The 18611-nt window shown below is 55.8% G+C and overlaps 1 protein-coding gene, 1 long non-coding RNA gene and 1 other non-coding gene across 5 annotated transcripts in view; 1 reads left to right on the top strand and 2 right to left on the bottom strand.

The window, feature by feature from the left end:
• LOC101106419 (NADH-cytochrome b5 reductase 3) overlaps window positions 1–15709 on the top strand; it is a 25282-nt gene extending 9573 nt beyond the window's left edge. For all 3 annotated transcript variants that reach the window (XM_015095053.3, XM_060413617.1, XM_027968175.3), the window contains exons 2-9: window positions 38–169; window positions 3938–4010; window positions 4381–4487; window positions 6608–6737; window positions 7187–7270; window positions 7473–7558; window positions 10895–10994; window positions 14592–15709. In XM_015095053.3, the coding sequence (XP_014950539.2) occupies window positions 38–169; window positions 3938–4010; window positions 4381–4487; window positions 6608–6737; window positions 7187–7270; window positions 7473–7558; window positions 10895–10994; window positions 14592–14764 (885 nt within the window). In that variant the 3' untranslated portion in view covers window positions 14765–15709. The remainder of the gene's footprint in view (window positions 1–37; window positions 170–3937; window positions 4011–4380; window positions 4488–6607; window positions 6738–7186; window positions 7271–7472; window positions 7559–10894; window positions 10995–14591) is intronic.
• On the bottom strand, window positions 10026–18611 carry LOC114114089 (uncharacterized). Its single transcript, XR_003588951.3, has 2 exons — window positions 17244–18611; window positions 10026–16277 (listed from the first exon to the last, which is right to left on the bottom strand). It is a non-coding gene; the product is annotated as an uncharacterized LOC114114089 (long non-coding RNA).
• Window positions 18462–18611, bottom strand: LOC114114287 (U12 minor spliceosomal RNA). Its single transcript, XR_003589113.1, has one exon. It is a non-coding gene; the product is annotated as a U12 minor spliceosomal RNA (small nuclear RNA).

The raw sequence follows: 18611 nt of genomic DNA, 5'->3' as shown, positions 1-18611 counted from the left end.
GCCGAGCTGACCTCTCGTGTCTGCCCTGTCGTTTCAGTTGGGCCACGTGGTCCTCTCCCCAGTCTGGTTCCTGTACAGCCTGATCATGAAGCTGTTCCAGCGCTCCACCCCGGCCATCACACTCGAGAATCCAGACATCAAGTACCCGCTGCGGCTGATTGACAAGGAGGTCAGTGCGGGGCCTGAGGGGTCATGGGGCACAGGCACCTCTCTCTCTTTCTCAGCATCAGAGCATTTCGTGGGCATCTACTGTGTGCTTAGGGTACGGACCCTCTTGAAGTAGATCCCATTATTTGCCCATTTTACAGATGGGGAAAGTGAGGTGATGTCCATTTCTAAGGTCTTCCCAGGTGGCACTAGTGGTAAAGAACATGCCTGCCAATGCAGGAGACATAAGAGATGCGGGTTCAATCCCCTGGAGGAGGGCCTGGCATCCCACTCCAGTATTCTTTTTTTTTTTTCACTGTTTTTCAAAAAATGTATTTTCGGTGGTTTTACATCAAATTTATTGTAAGAACAGTTGGAATAATTAAAATACAAGCTTCACTTTTATTTTTTGCAATTGACTGTCTTTATATTTTGGACTTCTTTATACCATGACTATTTCATTTTTTTGAGTTAATCATTGAATGTATTTTCAGCATAATTTATTGCTTCTTAAGAGTATCTTGGCTCTTCAGCATAATTGATTTCCTCTCTAGAACTGGCTGTGAAGGCTTTTATAAATGTTGACACTAACTTCAAGTATATGGCTGGTCATTCGTGTACACTCCAGTATTCTTGCCTGGAGAATCCCATGGACAGGGGATCCTGGCGGGCTACAGTCCATGGAGTCACAAAGAGTCGGACATGACTGAAGCGACTTGGCATGCATGCACGCATATCCATTTCTAAGGCTACCAGTAAATTACTGAGGGATTTGAACCCGGGTCTTTGACCACAGAGCAGGTTCTCTGAGCCACACTTACTATCCCACAGAAAATCAGAGTGGGAGCGATGCTGTACTTGGACTTTTGGGTCCAAGTACCCATTTAACAGATGTGAAAACAGAGGGCAAGAGAGGATTAACTCAGGTCACATTGTGAGCTAGGGGTTGGGTTAGGACTCAGGCATAGGCCTCGTGGTCATCCAGGGTGCCGCATCCCAGGGCCCGTTCCTTATAGATAAGGTCTCCTCCCCTTTCCTTCCCTCTCTCCCAGGCCCACCCACCCAGGGCCCCTAGAGTCCTGATTCCCTGCGTGTCCCCATGGTCTTGACTGTGGCTGTGTCTGCACAATGCTTTTCCTTTTTCAAACCTCCGATCGTGGCTTTGATTTAAAACCATCCTCTCCCCATCTTTGCCCAGCCGCCCACCCTATAGGGCCGCTTCCCTCGTCACTCCCCCCATCAAAGCCTCCCCCGTGCTATTTCTGGCCACAGGCAGCTGCCTCAGAAGGGGTGTGGCAGGGAGGAACTGAGTCATGGGGCAGAGAAAGCCAGTCACCTGCTGCAAGCCTGAATCCTGGGCTCTGGTCTGTGCCCTGGGCTCCACGTTAGAGCTGCAGCGCCTGTGACCGTAATTGTACCAGGAGTTCTTCTTAGAAGTCGAAAACCAGAAAGAGGCCAAAAAAAAAAAAAAAAAGACCACTTCCCAGATGAGACCAGACTTAGTCCTTTCAGTATGTCCTGTACACAATTTTTTCCTACTAAAATGAAATCACAATGTTTTGAATGCTTTTCTTTTCAGAAAGTTCTTTTTCCTTGTTTTTTTCACCACGTGGCTTGTGGGATCTTAGTTCCCGGACCAGGGATTGAACCCCAGCCACGGCAGTGAAAGCCCAGAATTCTAACCCCTAGGCCACCAGGGAACACCCTTGTTACTGTTTTTTAATTCCAGAAGTAATGTATGATTTACATGTGCTCGCTGTAAAAATTGTACTTTTATAAAAAAAAGGCACATATTTATACGTGCTCTGTTCTCAAGGTGCGAATGTTCCCCTCCCCTGCACCATGACCCCTGTGCAAGAGGGTCCCGGTCACGGGTCATCGTGAGCCTTCCCTGGCGTCACATTTGTTATGTACATGACGTGTGGACGTTCAGGTGTGTGTATACTTAGTTTCTCTTTTTAAATAACCTAACATTTTTACCTGGCTGTACGACATGGACTTCCCTGGTGGCTCAGACGGTAAAGAATCTGCCTGCAGTGCAGGAGATGCTAGTTCAATCCCTGGGTCGGGAAGGAAATAGCAATCCACTCCAGTATTCTTGCCTGGAGAATCCCCGTGGACAGAGGACCCTGGCGGGCTGCAGTCCAGAGTCAGACGCGACTGAGCGACTACCACTTTCACCTTCACACATCGCACAGACCCCTTTTCATGTCTAACCCAAAGCCGAGTCATCCCGTTTGACAGCTCTCTGGTGTTTGTCACAGGGATGTCCGCAGTGGACCCTGCAGGCCCCTGTGATTGAGCAGGCGGCGAGTGTCCAATGTCCTAGCAGTTACCCTCCCCCATTGTAGCCTCCTGGTGGCTTTGCAGGGTCAGCAGGTGGACTTGCTCTCGCTACTTGCTGTGGCTCAGGGAAGGGTCCCGGACGCCCGCCCTTCCCCTGTCCGAGCGGGCCTGGACCAGGTGATGGGCAGGGTCGCCCTGAGCTCTGAGAACCTACTGCTCAGCTTGTTGTGGCCAGGGGCTTCTTGGAAGCAGCAGCATGCCAAGCTCTCTCAGACGTCAGCCTCGTGAGTTTTGCTGTCCTGGGCTGGAGGTCGTCAAACACAGTAATCTTCAGGGACTTTGCCTCATTTCTGTGCTTCCTCCAAAAATGTCTGGCATGTGGATTTCTGACCTCGAACCCCAGGACTGGTTGATAATCCTGGAATCCACTTGCAGGAGGCCTTAGGCCTCTGTTTGCAGCTGGACTGTGGGGCAGAGAGACCCGCCGGCCTCCAATAAGCCCTGCATCCTGAGTGGGGGCTGGGTGCCGTCTTTCCTGAGATCCAGGCCTCCTGCCCCAGCTTGCTCACTCCAGTGATGCTTTGGCCCTTTGGAGGTCTCTTGAGCCTCCCTGGGTGGTAGCACTGTCCATTACTGGACCTTGCCTCCTGTGAGCATGAACACAAGTGCAGACAGCTAGCTGCCTGCCTTTCCAATGGCCCCTCCACAACCACCGTCCTGCAGCGCCTGGTGCAGGGGAGACCCCCCCAGGGGCCTTCTGGAGCCCAGTCGGGGTCTGGGCACTGGGTTCACGTCCTAGCTCTGACACTGTGGGACGCTCACCTCCCTGGCCTCTTTTAAGACCAGGCCCCGTCCTCAGCCCAGCCTTGGTCCTGAGCCGCCTCTGCCCGCCCTGGAGGGGAGATGGCCTTTGCCTGTTGACCGTGCCCTGGGCGTACATGGCCATGTCCACCTCCCGGGCGGTGAGGCTGCCGTGCCTCCAGCCCCATGTAGCCCTGCCACAGTCATGCCATCCTGCCTACTGGGGGCTTTTGGTTTAGTGGCTTCTAGAACCCCTCTCTCAAGTCCCAGCCCCAAGACTCACAGGAGCTTTGTCTCAGCCCTCCCCCACTCTGTGGTCAGCCTCCAGGCTGTTCCCACCACCCCAGGACAGGACACTTCTCAAGCTATGGCAGAGGTGGTTCCTTCCCTCCTGCCCCTGGAAGCCCTGGAATTTTCTGGGCCATTTGGCAGCCTCCCTTTGGGATCCGGAGCTCCCTCCCTGCCCAACCACCTTGCTCTGTGGCTCTGGGTGGGTCACTGCCCTTCTCTGGGCCAACGAGAACAGAACACTTGCAGTGTGTGGCTGGCCTCTGTGCCCTCACATACACACGTGTGGGCAGGGCGTGTGTCCGCCTGTCAGTGGCATCTCTCAGTGACACCCTGGTGCTGGGGCAGGGTGGCAGCTCTGGGTCTGGTGGCCCCTCTGCCCTGGGTGTCGTCCAGCAGCTCGGCCTCCTTGCAGGTCATCAGCCATGACACCCGGCGGTTCCGCTTTGCGCTGCCATCGCCTGAGCACATCCTGGGCCTCCCCGTCGGTGAGTGCAGCCCCGACCCAGCCCACACAGAGCCAGCGCTGGGAAAGGGAGGTGGGGGCGGCGGGGGGGTTTACATTTCAGTGAGAGCAGGGAGGGCTTCAAGGAGGAGGTGTCAGCCATCCCAGGCTTTCGAGGATGAGTGTCAGAACAAGAGGGCAGAATGCCCTAGTGTCCCTGGCAGTGGCCCCAGCACGAGCAAAGGCAGAGAGCTGGGATATGATGGGAGTCGCTGGGGTGGGAGGCGGTAAGGGGTACAGCAGGAGCCGAGGTCAGTCCAGGCTGTGGTGGGGCACAGGGAAGTGGGTTGACAAGACCCAAGGGATGCTGCAGGGATGATCCCGGGCCCAGACTCACCCCCGCCGTCCTGCAGGCCAGCACATCTACCTCTCGGCTCGAATCGATGGGAACCTGGTTATTCGGCCCTACACGCCCGTCTCCAGCGATGACGACAAGGGCTTTGTGGACCTGGTCATCAAGGTGAGACCTTGGGGCCACAGCTGGGTGGGGCAGGGGTGACCATATTGCAGCCCAGGCCTCCACGGGGCCCACACGCCCCAGAATCTGGCCCCCGAAGGCCCTGTGCTCGCTGAGCCTGGCCTCAGAGTGAGGGGCACCCTGTGGTTCTTAGCGCAAGCCAAGCATGGGGGTCTCAGCAGAGGGCGGGTGGTGGGATTCAGGCTCAGTGTCTTCAAACCAGGACAGATGGTCTGCCGGAGAGGAAGCAGGCAGGCCCACCAGCTCATGCAGGGCCTGCCTTCCCACTCGCAAACAGGGGAGGCCCGGGGAGCTGGGTGCCTGCTCACCCTTGAGAAGCACCCCACAGGCACTCTGGCGGTGCGGTGTGGGGCTCATGGGTCCTTGTGTGGGCGCTGTGGTGAGGGGCTGTCTGGGATCCGCCACCAGTCGGGGTGGATGCACACCACGGGGAAGATAGAGCCGTTAGAAGCAACAGACCAGAGAGACACAGACCACCCAGAAAGGATCTTAAAAAACAAGACACTGAGCAGAAGGAGAAGTGACACCTCTAACCCAGTACATCTTTGTGAAAATGAGAAACATAAGCTTTACAGCAGTGAGTCACTTTCTCTGATTACACACCCCTAAAAAGTGGGAACCTGCCAGAGCTGGTGGTGGGTGTGGGGTGTTAGACACCTTCTCCAGTCAAGGCCCAAACCACAACCCCCACCCACAGCCACCCTGGCTCAGCACCCCCCGGGGACCAGGCTTACTGTCCCAGCGCCGCCGTGCAGGCCCCTGGCCCCCTCACTGGGCCTCAGGATGGAGAGACAGAAACAGACCCCCGCTGGGCTGCAGTTTCAGCCCTGGGGGTTTCAGGGTCCCGGGCTGGGCGCTGGGTCTGTGAGGGCAGGAAAGGAGCTGGCCTGGCAGTCCTGGCTCTGGCCTGGGTCCCTTCTTTGCTCAGTGTCACTCAGGCCACACGCTGGGTGCCCAGCCCACCTGGCCTTGGGAGCCTGTCTTTGGCTGGAGAGTGGACACTGAACAGGTGGGCACACAGAGGTCAGTGTTTGTTCCGAGGACCCTGGAGCTGGGGCAGGGTGATAACAGCTGTGCCCCCCACCCCGTCCCTCTGAGCAGGCAACGAGGAGGCGAGCAGGTGGAGATGGAGGGAAAGGACCCTCCCTGTGCAAAGGCCCTGGGGTCAGGAGGAGGCTTGAGGACTTGAGGGTCAGTGGGGCTGGGCAGAGCCTTGGAGGCCCTGCAGGGAGGGGGCTTTGTCCAGAAGGAACGGGAAGGTGGTGAGGGTTCATGCATCTCTTCTTGCTGAATTCACCCCAGCCGGATGTAGAGGAGGTGTTGGGGGTGGGGATTCAAGTAGAGGATGAAATGCTTATGAGGACCAGGTCCTTCCTGGCTTGGAGACCTCATGGCCCCCTTGGTTCACCCTGGCTAAAGGTCAGAGCACTGGCCTGGCACACAGTGGGCTTTGCCCACTCTCTTCCCTGACCCCAGACACACAGACACGCCGGCTGTCCTGCCGCCACGAGTTCTCCCCTCCGCAACCCAGAGGTTCCAAGCCCTGTGAGGCCCCTGGCCTTGGCACGCCCTGCCCCTGCCCCCTCTCTGCCCATCACTCCTGCTTGCCCTTCAAGGCCCAGCACAGATGCCCCTCTGTCCTGGAGCTCCTCCTCTGTCTGCCCATCTCTTTGTCGAGGGTTGTAGCTGCATCCCTTTTTCCCAAAGCTGAAATCCCAAAGGGCACAGAGAAGGGAGTTGTTCCAAGAGTGACGTTTTCACGGCAGCGCAAAGCGGAAAGAACTGAACAGCCACCAGCAGGGCCCGCACTGGGCTGACAGCCGTGGGAATCTCTTGCTGGGAGGGGCCACGGACACGGGTCTTGGCAGAATGTTACACTTCAGGCCCTTGGGTCAGCTGCCGTGGACACCAGGCTGGTGCTTTGCCCTCCAAGGGGACATTACGGGGAAGGCAGGCCCCCGGGGGGGACAGGGCACAGACAGGTAAGTTCTGATGGGTGGGAGGTGCACCGAGTGAGCAGGCCGCACGCAGCCCCGGAAGACCCCGGAGCTCACCCTGGCGGCCTGGGAACGGGGGCTGAGGACGGTGCACGTGTCTTGCAGGTTTACTTCAAAGACACCCATCCCAAGTTTCCCGCTGGAGGCAAGATGTCCCAGTACCTGGAGAGCATGAAGATTGGCGACACCATTGAGTTCCGGGGCCCCAACGGGCTGCTGGTCTACCAGGGCAAAGGTGATCCGGGTTGGACTCCCCAAGGACCCGGCTGGTGCGGTGGATGTTGGTGCAGGCCCTGCCCCTGCTGCTGCCTGGAAGGGTGACTCCTGTAGGGCAGGCCACCTCCTCTCTGGGGCCTCATTTCCCCAGCTGTTAGGGGTCAAGGTGGTCAGTGCAGGGGTTGCAGACCAGCCTTGGGGGGCACTTCCTGCCCACAGACTAGCTCTGTAAGGCTCTAAACAAACCAGGGGAGGGTTGAGCTGGGACCCCTGCTCCTCCAGCCTCCTGCTGCTCTTGGCATTTGAGCTGGCCCTAGTCCCCTCTTCCCATCCTCCTCACCTGACTGGCTGGGCGGGTATGGTGGTTGCCACACCCAAACTCTTGAGATGGGGCAGGGTTTCCAGCCCGTCTGACCCCCAAGCATGGTCTGTTTGAGAGCTGGACCTCACCCCGTCTGCTCTCCCCAGGAAAGTTTGCCATCCGTCCAGACAAGAAGTCCAACCCTGTCATCAAGACGGTGAAATCTGTGGGCATGATCGCAGGAGGAACGGGTATGTGGACCTGGATCCCTGCCCGAGTCCCTGGAGGGCGGAGGTGTCAAGTTGGGGGCAGGGTATGGGACGCCACACAGGTTATGAGTGCCCGGGAGCTGTCTGAGGTCACGGTTGTCCTGGCAGCTCCCTGGGCATCTGCCTGGCGCTGTGTGTATGCAGCAGGCGCTCACACAGTGTGTGGGGGTGGCTTGTTTTGCAGGCATCACGCCAATGCTACAGGTGATCCGCGCCATCATGAAGGACCCTGATGACCACACCGTGTGCCACCTGCTCTTTGCCAACCAGGTCAGTGGGCGGTCCTGAGGTCTGCAGACCCGAGGGTGGGGTGCCGGGCAGGCACTGCTCAGGGATCTGCAAGGCGCTGCGGGGATGCTCACAGTGGCTGGAAGGTGTGTTGAGTTTTGTGCACAGCAGCCTTGCAGCAGCTGGTGAGGTTGGGCAGAGCTAGAGCGTCTGACCCAAGCAGGGCTGCTTGGTTGGGGCCCCTGGAGCACCCCCACACCGAGACTGGCTCCCCTGGCCGCTTCCTCGGCACCTCAGCGCTCCCTCTACCACACATGGAATTTGGGACCCACCAGGGATGCGGAAGAGCCTGAGGTGCATCTGCACAAATGAGGTGCAGAGGATGCACCCCCCCGAGGTCCCCGAGCCGGGGGTGTTGGGGTCACGTTTGGACCTGGGCTCTCTGGCTCCCAAGCACATGTCCTCCTCCCCATGCCTGCTACTTGCCTGCCTGCCCTGGCCTGCTGTGTGGCCTTGGACAAGTCATTCTCCCTCTCTGGGCTTCCCTGTCTCCTTGAGGAATGAGCTGACAAAGCCAGGCCATCATGAGGATCTCTCCAGGCTCAGCGTTTCATGACTTAATATGTGGATTTTGTAGTGAGGCCCCTTTGTGGGGAGGCTCATATGGGACGCCCCCTGCGTGCGTGGGGGGGCGTGCACCCGGCCCCCCTCACCTCTCAGATACGGTTCAGGTCAGCCTGCCCTGGGTCCGTCTGGCCCAGGCTCTGCCCCATCCATCTGCAAGGACGCTGAGCCCAGAGGGGAAAGGTTGGCTTGAGGTCCCTGGACTCCCACACAGCTGCAGAAAACTGCCCTGAGGTCAACCAGCGCGGCCTTGACCAGGCCCAGGGGTGGGTGGAAAGAGCCAGAAACTCCAGGCTGGCTGGTGGAGTGAGCGGGTGGGCTGCACTCGGCTTGGTGGTGCTGGGCGGTCTCCGTGGAGGCCCTCTGTCGCCTGAAACAGCGTCGTTTTGCCTGTCGGCGGGGGCGGTGGCTCCTGTATTGTTTCTGCACTTAGTCAGCGTGGTGTCACAAGTCACGTAGCCTCTGAAAGTTCCACTCCACGCTGGCGAGGGAGCGAGGGTGAAAAAAGTGCAAAAAAGTATCGTGTGAAAATCGTTCTGACCTCAGGGTCCCACTAGAGGGTCTCAGGGACCCCGGGGGTCCGCAGGGAACCCCACACGGGATACCGCGGCTTTGCTCCAGTCGGGTTGTTGGCTCTCCCTGCTTCCCCCGAGTGACGTGTGTGCTCGGCTTGGACGGGGGCTGCAGCCCCTTCAGTTCCCCATCTGCAGTGTAGGGGGACAGGGGCCCACCTCTCAGGACCGTGTGAGGACTGAGGCGGCCTGGGACAGGAGCGCTCAGCGTTGCAGATGTGTGCGCTCTTCCTGGAGGTGCCGGGTGGCGGGGGTGGAGGCCAGTGGGGACCCAGGGTGAAGAGGGAAGCCCCGCTTTCAGAAGGGTGTCAGGGAGATAATAAACAGCAGGGCAGCCTGGCTCTTGGGCAGGGAGACTGATGTTCTGAAGGCGTTGGTTCTTCAGAAAATAATACTCAGAAGTCCCCGTAGGATCATTGTTTTCCTTTTATAATGTGGCAAAATGACACACTGTGGCCTGGAAGACAAAGTACACATGGGCAGCCAAGAAAGATTTGAAAAGAAGGGTGGCAAGGAAGAGCACCAAGAAGTGCCAGTGATAAAGAGAGCGCAGCTCTGCAGCCGCACGGGAGACCTGGGTTTACTGGACTGGCTGTGATTCCGGGTAATACAGCGGGAAGTCTGGACTGTGCTGGAACATGCCAGAATATGTGGCTATTTACGCTGAGGTTAGTTAAGATTAAATAAATAAACACCCTTTCCCAGTCTCACTAGGCACATTTTGTTGTTCCATAGTCTCCTTGTTGGACAACACAGATCTAGAACATTCCCATCATTGTAGAAGGCTTGGTTGAACAGCCCTGACCTAGAAACAGACCTGAGTGTAAATGAGACTCTGTATCTGATGCAGGTGACATGTCAAACCTGAGCAGACGAAAAGGAGTGTTGGGTTAGTTGCTGTACACTTGGGAAAAATGAAGTAGATCCCTACCTTACCTTATAGAACAATGAAGTGTAGGTTAAGGATATATGTGCGAAAAAGTGAAGCTTTAAAAGTAGAGGGCAAGCATTTTTAAATACAAGAAGTATTACTGAATGAATGAACAAAGGTGGTCAGGCTAAGCAAGACACTGGAGGAGAGCCCATCAAAGAGAAGACTGATGGAGCCATCTGCTTAAAAATGAAAAGCTCCTCTGGGGAAAAAGGTCACAAAGAGTTGGACACGACTGAGCGACTGAACTGAACTGATACATAAGGTAGAAAGATAACTGAGGATGAGACACATAATGTATCAATAAAAATTAATATCCTTCATATAAAAAGAGTTTTTACAAACTAATAAGAAAATATGAACAGACCAGTGACAAGCTTACTAATAATAAAAGATAAAACACAAGCTTTATTTTCCATCAGTATGACTGGCAAAGCTTAAATGATCATTACCCAGTCCTGGTGGAGGTGTAGAGGACTCCCTGCAGGCCTGTGTGTTGGTTGTAACCTACGTGGGGAATAAAGCAGCGGCTTGTATTAGAGGCCCTAACTATGTGGAATTTTCTGCCCTGGACTCCACTTCCTCAGGTTGATCCTAAGGAATTGACAGGGCACTTAGGGTGGTCAGAGAGGTGTTGTTCACAAAGGAGGATGTTCAGAACAGTTTCCTTGCCTCTCTCGCTACCTGCCTGTCCCAGCGGGGAGCTCAGGAGAGGTCAGTGAGCGGGTGACCTTTGCTGGCTAACGGCGCTCTTTGGCCCTGGTTTCACAACAGTCCTGTGAGTCAGTTGTACCCCTCACTGACCGGAGGAGCCAGATCTGTGAGTGACCTGCAAACATTCCAGGCAAAGTATGCTTAGAAATGGAAAGAGGGAATGTTTCTGGAGTAGATTGCTAACACTCCCTGGGGGTCTAGGAAGGCTTCCTGGAGGAGGTGAAACAAGCTGAACTCTACAGGGCCACGTGGGGCTGGCTGAGTGAAATCAGTGGGGGTGAAGGTGGGGAGCTGCAGGCCAAGCAGAGGGATCGATGTGGGCAAGGTTGCGGGTTGTGTGATTTGGGGAGTTGCATCTATATTCCTTAAATTATGGACCTGTTGATACAGCCTGAGATGCCAGAACATAGAAAGACTTGGACTTTGCCTGGAAACTTTGCCAAGCATGTGGCCCACGGGTGGGCGGGATGAAGAGGGTCTCCAAGGGCAGTCCCTGCCGCTGTCCCTCCTGACCACTGGGCCCTGTCCGCCCCCCAGACCGAGAAGGACATCCTGCTGCGGCCCGAGCTGGAGGAACTGAGGAACGAGCACTCTGCACGCTTCAAGCTCTGGTACACGGTGGACAAAGCCCCTGAAGGTGAGCGTGCCCGGGCGGGTAGGCTGCGGTGGGGGTGCTGGCCCATGCCCGCCTGTGCTGCAAGCCCTCTGCCAGGAGGAGCCTTCTGTCTGCGTGGCCTCCCTTGGTCCAGCTCATGGCGGTCCTGTGAGGGGAGGGCAGTGAGGAGAGAGGGGTGAGAGGGGAGGTGAGTGCCCCACGGCGCACAGCGAGAAAGCCCCAGAGCCAGGACTTGAGCTCGTGTCCGCCTCTTAGGGAGCCCTAGGCCTCCCCCTGCCTGCACTGCTGGACATAGAAGGCCGCCGTTCTCCCCCCGAGCTGAGGCCAGTGTTGGGGGCGAAGGGGGATCGTTTCCTCAGTGCCGTCATCAGCCCTGCTGATGGAGTGGGCTGCACTGATGTACAGTTACCTTCACTCTGCCTGTCCAGGTGTTTGGGCTGTTTGCCAAGGACACACAGGAGGCAGGGAGTGAAAGCTGCCCCAAAACTCGAAACAAGGTTGTCCTCTGGGAGCTAGACCTTGCTCCAGTCTCCTGCCAGCAAGAGGCCTGGCCACACTGTTAGTTGGAGGAGGGCATGGCAACCCACTGCAGTGTTCTTACCTGGAGAGTCTCATGGACAGAGGAGCCTTGTGGGCTACAGTCCATGGGGTCGCAAAGAGTCAACTGAAAAAGACACGACTGAAGCGACTTAGCACGCATAGCATGCATGCACTGTTCGTGGACACCGCCCTCTGGTGGTGGCACCTGGCAACGCCGAGACCAAAGTGCCGCCTCCCAGGAAGAGTTTTAAGAGGAGCCAAGTAGTATGGCCCAAGAAGAGAGACAGCTGGGTAGTTTTCTGGTATTTTACACTTATGTTTATTATTACCCTGACCACGACTCGAGAGTAGTTGGAGGACTGCTGTACCATGAGGAATAAACTGGAAAAGGTTGATGCTGAAAAAGAACATGGTACCAGGCCAGCGCGGCGACTGTGGAGCTAGAGGAGTCGGGGGAGGGGCCCGCTGACCACGTTTCCCCCACAGTCTCCTTCAGTATGCACGCAGAGAAATACTTGCCTAAAAAAAAATACTTGTAAAACTGAGATGTATCTTATACACCTGTACATTTCATATACTAGCAGATAGGGTTTAATCCCATGGAGTTTTTTACAAAGTACTTTGAGATCTGTTAATAAAATGTTATCTACCTGCCTATGTGCCGCCCCATTCCAGAGGGATTTTAGGCAGCTTACAGAGACTTATGGAGTGAGTCAGAGTGAAAGGAAAACAAGGGCTGGCCCATAAAATGGAATCTAGAGAGGTTTGTACAGGAGCACGGGCTGTGGTGCGGCCTCACCAGGACTGACCATGCATATCACTCTGAGCTTCCCAGCAGCCAGTGTGAAAGGGGAGGTGTGGTCAGTCACTAAGCACAGTGCCTGTGAGGTAGAGAATATACCCCATTGCTCAGCACAGTGGAGGCTTCCTCATCCAGGACCAGCTGAGACCGACTTACCTGCCTCCCTCAGGGGACACCCCCCGTCCCTCGTCACCTCCCCCCCCCCCCGCCCCCGTGGAGTGTACAGGGTGTGACGCGGAGCAGTGTCCGTTTAGACAAGGTCCCTTGGTGACCTCCAAGTGACCTTGGACTTCCACAGCTGCGTTTCTATTGGTGTCAAAAGCTTTAGTGAGGTTCTTCCAGATCGTGAAGGACAGAGAAACCAGATGATTGGGTGTTTGGAGCCGGAGGGACTCAGGGTGCAGGGTCCTCCCCCAGCCTCAGGCGGGCCTGGTGGAGCCCTGCTCATCTGATAGACGCAGTGATGCTCTGCTGCTCGCGTGGCCCTCGGCTGCTGTTTCGCCAGAGCCAAGCCAGAGGGCTGGCCTGGGTAGGCCCCCACTCACTGGCCGGGGCTCAGAGGCTGGCCTGGGGTCAGGCGCCCACCGTGGGATCAGGAGGTGGCTGAGGTTGGCTTTTCGGAGGGGAGGGAGCGGGCAGCAGGTGGCGGGCATCCGGCAAGTCCCTTTGTTTGTCCCTCTGGGGTTGAGATCCTGCTGAGCTGCTCAGCACAGGGGTCATTTGAGGGGCTAGCATGTGCCCTCAGTCCCCAAGCAGTGTTTGTCCCGACTGACCATTGAAGAACTGCGGAGCAAGGTGAGCTTCAGACTGGGTTGCTCCTCACGCATCTGCAAAGGGGAGTCACGTTGTTGGGCAGTACAGATGATGGGGGCAGGGAGCCGTGCACCAGGACTGGCTGGTCCCCGTCCCTGAGCAGCCCCAGTCGGTGGGTCAGTCCTGAGGGTCCATGTGGGACTAGAGTCCTGCCAGCCCCAGGGTGCCAGGTTCTCACCATGGGCACTGGCAGTCACTGGGAGGAATAAAAGGCAGCTCTGGATCTCAGGCGAAACCCGGAGATACAACCGCGCATATGTGCGTGCGAGACAGGGAGGCAAGCAGGACTTCAAGGAGGCTGCTGTTTTGAGGATCCTGCGTCTGGAACTTCAGCCTGTGTCCTGGCCTCGCTGCTTTCTGGCTCATTTCAGTTCAGTTCAGTTGCTCAGTCGTGTCCAACTCTTTGTGACCCCATGGACTGCAGCACGCCAGGGCTCCCTGTCCATCACCAACTCCCGGAGTTTACTCAAACTCATGTCCATTGAGTCAGTGATGCCATCCAACCATCTCATCCTTTGTCGTCCCCTTCTCCTCCCGCCTTCAATCTTTGCCAGTATCAGGGTCTTTTCCAGTGAGTCAGTTCTTCGCATCAGGTGGCCAAAGTATTAGAGTTGCAGCTTTAGCATCAGTCCTTCCAGGACTGATTTCCTTTAGGATGGACTGGTTGGATCTGCTTGCAGTCCAAGGGACTCTCAAGAGTTTCCTCCAACACCACAATTCAAAAGCATCTAATGCTTATTTGGGACACATTCCTTTGTTCATTATTTATTGAGCAACTACTCTGTGCTCGGCTGTCTAGGCACTGGGACTACAGCTGTGGACTAGAGATGGCTCCTCGTGGGCCAACACTCCATGGAGGGAAGAGTCAGACAGTAGGCATGGGGCTGGTAGGTAGCAAGAAGAGGAGCGGGGGGTAGGCAGCATCACCCTGACCAGACTGGCACTGAGCACTGGCTGGGGGATCTCTGGGACCTGGGGTTAATGTCCCAGCCCTGTCCATGCCTCACTGTATGACCTGAGACAATCCTGGGTCCTCTGGGCCTCAGTTTCCACATCTGTAAAATGGGATCAGTAAGCCCCGCCCTGTCCATCCACCAGGGTCACACAAGAGGCCAGTAGAAGTGAAAGGCTTTGCAAACTATAAAGTGTGGTTAGGGAACCTTGACAGGCTTGCATTTGTGATCCAGGTGAGCCAGGCATGGGAGCAGGGGATCAGGGCCAAGGTCTGCTCCATTCTTCCTTGTTGAAAAAAAAAGTGAAGTCACTCAGTCGTGTCTGACTCTTTGCGACCCCATGGACTGTGGCCTATCAGGCTCCTCTGTCCATGGGATTTTCCAGGCAAGAGTGCTGGAGTGGATTGCCATTACCAGGCACAGCAGCTTTATCACGGAGGAGGGGGTGGTGGGCAGTTCGTGGTCAGTCACACGGGCACCCTCAGGCTCACCTGGTCTCCCGCCCTGCAGCCTGGGACTACAGCCAGGGATTCGTGAACGAGGAGATGATCCGGGACCACCTGCCGCCCCCAGAGGAGGAACCGCTGGTGCTGATGTGCGGACCCCCACCCATGATCCAGTATGCCTGCCTGCCCAACCTGGACCGCGTGGGCCACCCGAAGGAGCGCTGCTTTGCCTTCTGATGGACGGGCCCTGCTGCCCGCTCTCACTGTGCCCTGGCCGCACCCACCCCTCCTGCCACTGTTCATCAACATCACCCGCCCCACGTCTCCAGCTGCGGCCGGGTTCAGCCTGGCCTGCCCGTGCCTGGGAGGTCACCCCGCTGGGCTGGCCCCTGAGGGGCCCCTTTGGGAGCAGGTGTCTGTTACAGGTGGGCCACCGTTGGCCACCTTTAAGACAGATTCCTGTCTAGGCCTCGCCGGAGATGTTCCTTCCCTCTCTGCCCATCCCAACATACACACTACTGGGTGGAGGCTGCGAGCACCACGCTCCCCAACCTCCCCAGAGCATCCCACACCCTGGAAATAAGCAGAAATGTACAGGCAACCCTTAGCTGCAGGCCGCAGGCCCTCACCCAGGCTGCAGACCCTCGCCTGCTTCAGGGCCACTGCCAGGCTTCCACAGCTGACACTACGTGGTAGCTGACACCAATAAGTCCCCGTGGCAGGGGCTGCTGGGGTGAGAGGTTGGCCAAACCACCCAGGGCCCAGCAGGTCCAGTCAGCAGGGAGGTGGGCTTGTCCCTGGGGCTGGTGTGGGAGGAGGGGGCTGGCCAAGGGCCCTTCCAGCTGGCACGTGGGCCCTCCCAAAGCCTCAGCAAAAACACCCAAACATTTGGGCAGCTTTGGAAGTTCCAAGCAGTCCACCTCCCATCGACTGCCTTAGCGTCCCAGGCAGCCAGCCCTGATGGCAGAGCTGAGATGGTGTGCATTTATTTATCCGTCCCAGAGCCCCCTTGCTGCCCCTGCCCCAGGTCAGGGAGATTTCGAGCAGAGCCCCTTGTCTGAAGGACATTCACAGTGGCCTCGACGTTGCCTTAGACACAGCGTGTTAGCCTCTTGCATATCGGCTTTTTCAGAGTCATTTATGAGCAAACATAACATTGAAGTAAAACTTTGCTAGTTTAAACCCTTTTGGAACTCCTGGAGGCTCTGTGACCTACGTTGTTGGGGCAGGAGAGGGGAAGGGGCTGTGCAAGACCTGGCATTTATTTCTGAGGTTGGTTTGTGTTTTTAGTGGAACTTTGGGGAACTCCTTGGCTGTTCTTCCACTCCATGCTTCCACTGCAGGGGGCACGGGTTCTATTCCTGGTCAAGGAACTAAGATCCCACAGGTTCTGCATCACGGCCAAAAAAAAAAAGAAAATTTGTGGAGAGTACAGAAAAATATACACAGGAAAAGAAATAAGTCACAGGAAAAAAATATATATGCAGGAAAAATAAAAACTATACCCAGGAAAATTGTGGACATCCAGAGGCAAACACTTACAACTGAGATGGAACCACACGGTCCACTGTGTGGCCACTGCTCACCCTGATGGCAGGTATGCTTTCTCTGTGTGGTCAGAAACTCGCCATAAGCCTGATAGATCATGACTTTTTATGTAGCAGATCCCTGCTGTTGGACAGTTTGGCTGTCGTAAGTCACAATGGATATCTTCAGCCTCCTCTCTCGTGGTTTCTTTTAGGATAGATTCCTGGAAAACAGAGTGTGGACCCTGGGAGTCAAGCATCCCTCACACTCAGTCTTGCACAGATCATCTCCGTTGTGTCAGAAAGTGTGCCCAGTCCTAACTTAAGACAACCCCATGTGACCCCAGTCTTTTCCATTGTACACTCTCCTCTGGACACCCTGAAAGAAGCAGGAAAAAGTTAGTAGCCCCCCTCTCCCACAGAGAGACTGAGGCTGAGGGCAGTGAGTGGTTTTCAGGGTGGTGAGGCGGGGTGGCCCAAGGTGAGGCAGGTGTCACCTTGTCCTGTGGAGGCTACAGGTAGAGAAGGGAGTTCCTTCATTCAGGGTCCAGATAAAGAATCTGCCTGCAATGCAGGAGACCTGGGTTTGATCCCTGGGTCAGGAAGATCCCCTGGAGAAGGGCATGGCAACTCACTCCACTATTCTTGCCTGGAGAATCCATCCAGGCAAGAATAGTGCCATGGACAGAGGAGACTGGTGGGCTACAGTCAATAGGGTTGCAGAGTCCAGCCAGACTGAGCAACTTCCACTTTAACAGCCCCTTTACTCTCCTGAAGTGAATTCACAGGTGATAGATATCACCTACCCATACAGAATTTTTTAGAAGTCAACGCAAAGCTCCAACCATATTATAAAAGCAAAAAAAAAAAAAAAGTAAAAGGGGCCATCCAGTAGGTTAAGACAGTGCTATCACTGCAGCGGGTAAAGAATTTCATCTCTGGTCGGGAAAAGAATATCTCACATGCCGTTGGGCCATTAAAAAAAAAAAAAAAAAAAGGAATGTATAAAGTGATGCACATTTCAGCGTGTCAGTGCTGGGCGCAGGACCCGGAGGAAGCACCGGTCTGAGCCCAGGCACAAGGGATCCGCCCGGCGCAGTCTCGCCTCCCGGGCTTTGCCTCCCCGGTGCGGTTCTCCCAGGCCCGGGCACAATCCTTGCTTAGTCTCCAAGGAAAGCAGGAGTCAGTACCTTTGGCTACAGCGCAGCTTCACTGCTGGCAATCCATGTGTGTCCTCACCGGGCAAAAAGTCCTGTGTGTTCGTGCAAGAAACGGAGCGAAACCCCGACCCAGAGAATCATAACCCGCACCTCCAGCCCCGGGACGTCTCCGGCGTAGGAGGGCCAGCGGGACGCCCCACCCTGTGCACCCTTCACGTGACCGGATCCCCGCCGCCCGGGCCGCCAAGTGCGACCCCAGAGTTACGAAATCTTCCTGGTGGAGAGCCATCCCGCTCACTGTCAGATATAGTATCAGTTAAGGACCCTACTCTAGTAGTTTAGGGGGCCGGCACCCAGTCTCGGCAGTGCAGGGGCGATCTGGATTTCCCCCCTCCTTCTGAAGCCCAATCTCAGACCCCCTCCGGCTTCACCAGCTCGTTTTTCCACAGACCTTCCGACGCCGGATTTTTTATTGTGTTGTGGTGCTGTCAAGAGTAACTAACTCCACTCGCCGGACCTAGAAAAGAATAACAGTAGTGACTCATAGGGCACTTAGTCCGTGCCTGGCACTGTGCTCAAGGCATCGCCTGTATTTTCCATTGATTGTGTGTGTTAATGTCTCAGTCGTGTCCGACTCTGCGACTCCATGGACTGCGGCCCAGCAGCTCCTCTGTCCTTGGGATTCTCCGGGCAAGAATACTGGAGTGGGTTGCCATGCCCTATCCCTCCTCCAGGAGAGCTTCCCAACCCAGAGACTGAACCCGCGTCTCCGGCATTATATGCAGATTCTTTACCATCTGAACCACAAGGGAGCCGGGTTTCATTAACTCCTCAGATACGATTGACTACCCATCTCATGCCAGGGTCAGGGCAGGCGGTTCAACGAAAAGGTAATTCCACATGTTACATACTTAGATCGCAAAAAGTCTGTGCTGTTTGCCCCCCTCTCACAGTACAGACCAGGAAGACACAGGTACATATATACACAGGAAGGAAAAACCGCTGGCTTCTGAACGTTATACAGCCTGGAAGTAAGACACGTGAGACTGGGAGCTGCTTGACCCCGTGTGCTGCATTCAAACACAAACAGCTAACGTTAAAAATATTAGCCGTCCATACAATCCCCTTAAAGAACACAGGAGCAAATTGTTGCTGTAAATCCGTAACAAACGTACTACCGATAATTACTTTCAATCAATCCCATACATACACACCCAAACCATTCTACTTTTTCGAGTATAAGGGGGACGGGCAGATCGCAACTCCCAGGCATCCCGCAAAGTAGGCGGGTCACCTTAGGGGCAACCTTTACCCGCTCAAAAATTCGTCTCACATTAGCAGTGAGGATTCGGGCGTCACCCCGAATCGTTATTTTCCTTACTCATAAGTTTAAGGCAT

Source organism: Ovis aries, chromosome 3, assembly GCF_016772045.2.
Source record: "Ovis aries strain OAR_USU_Benz2616 breed Rambouillet chromosome 3, ARS-UI_Ramb_v3.0, whole genome shotgun sequence".
In the NCBI taxonomy this organism is placed as follows: domain Eukaryota; kingdom Metazoa; phylum Chordata; class Mammalia; order Artiodactyla; family Bovidae; genus Ovis; species Ovis aries.
This window is presented reverse-complemented; position numbering and strand designations above follow the sequence as displayed.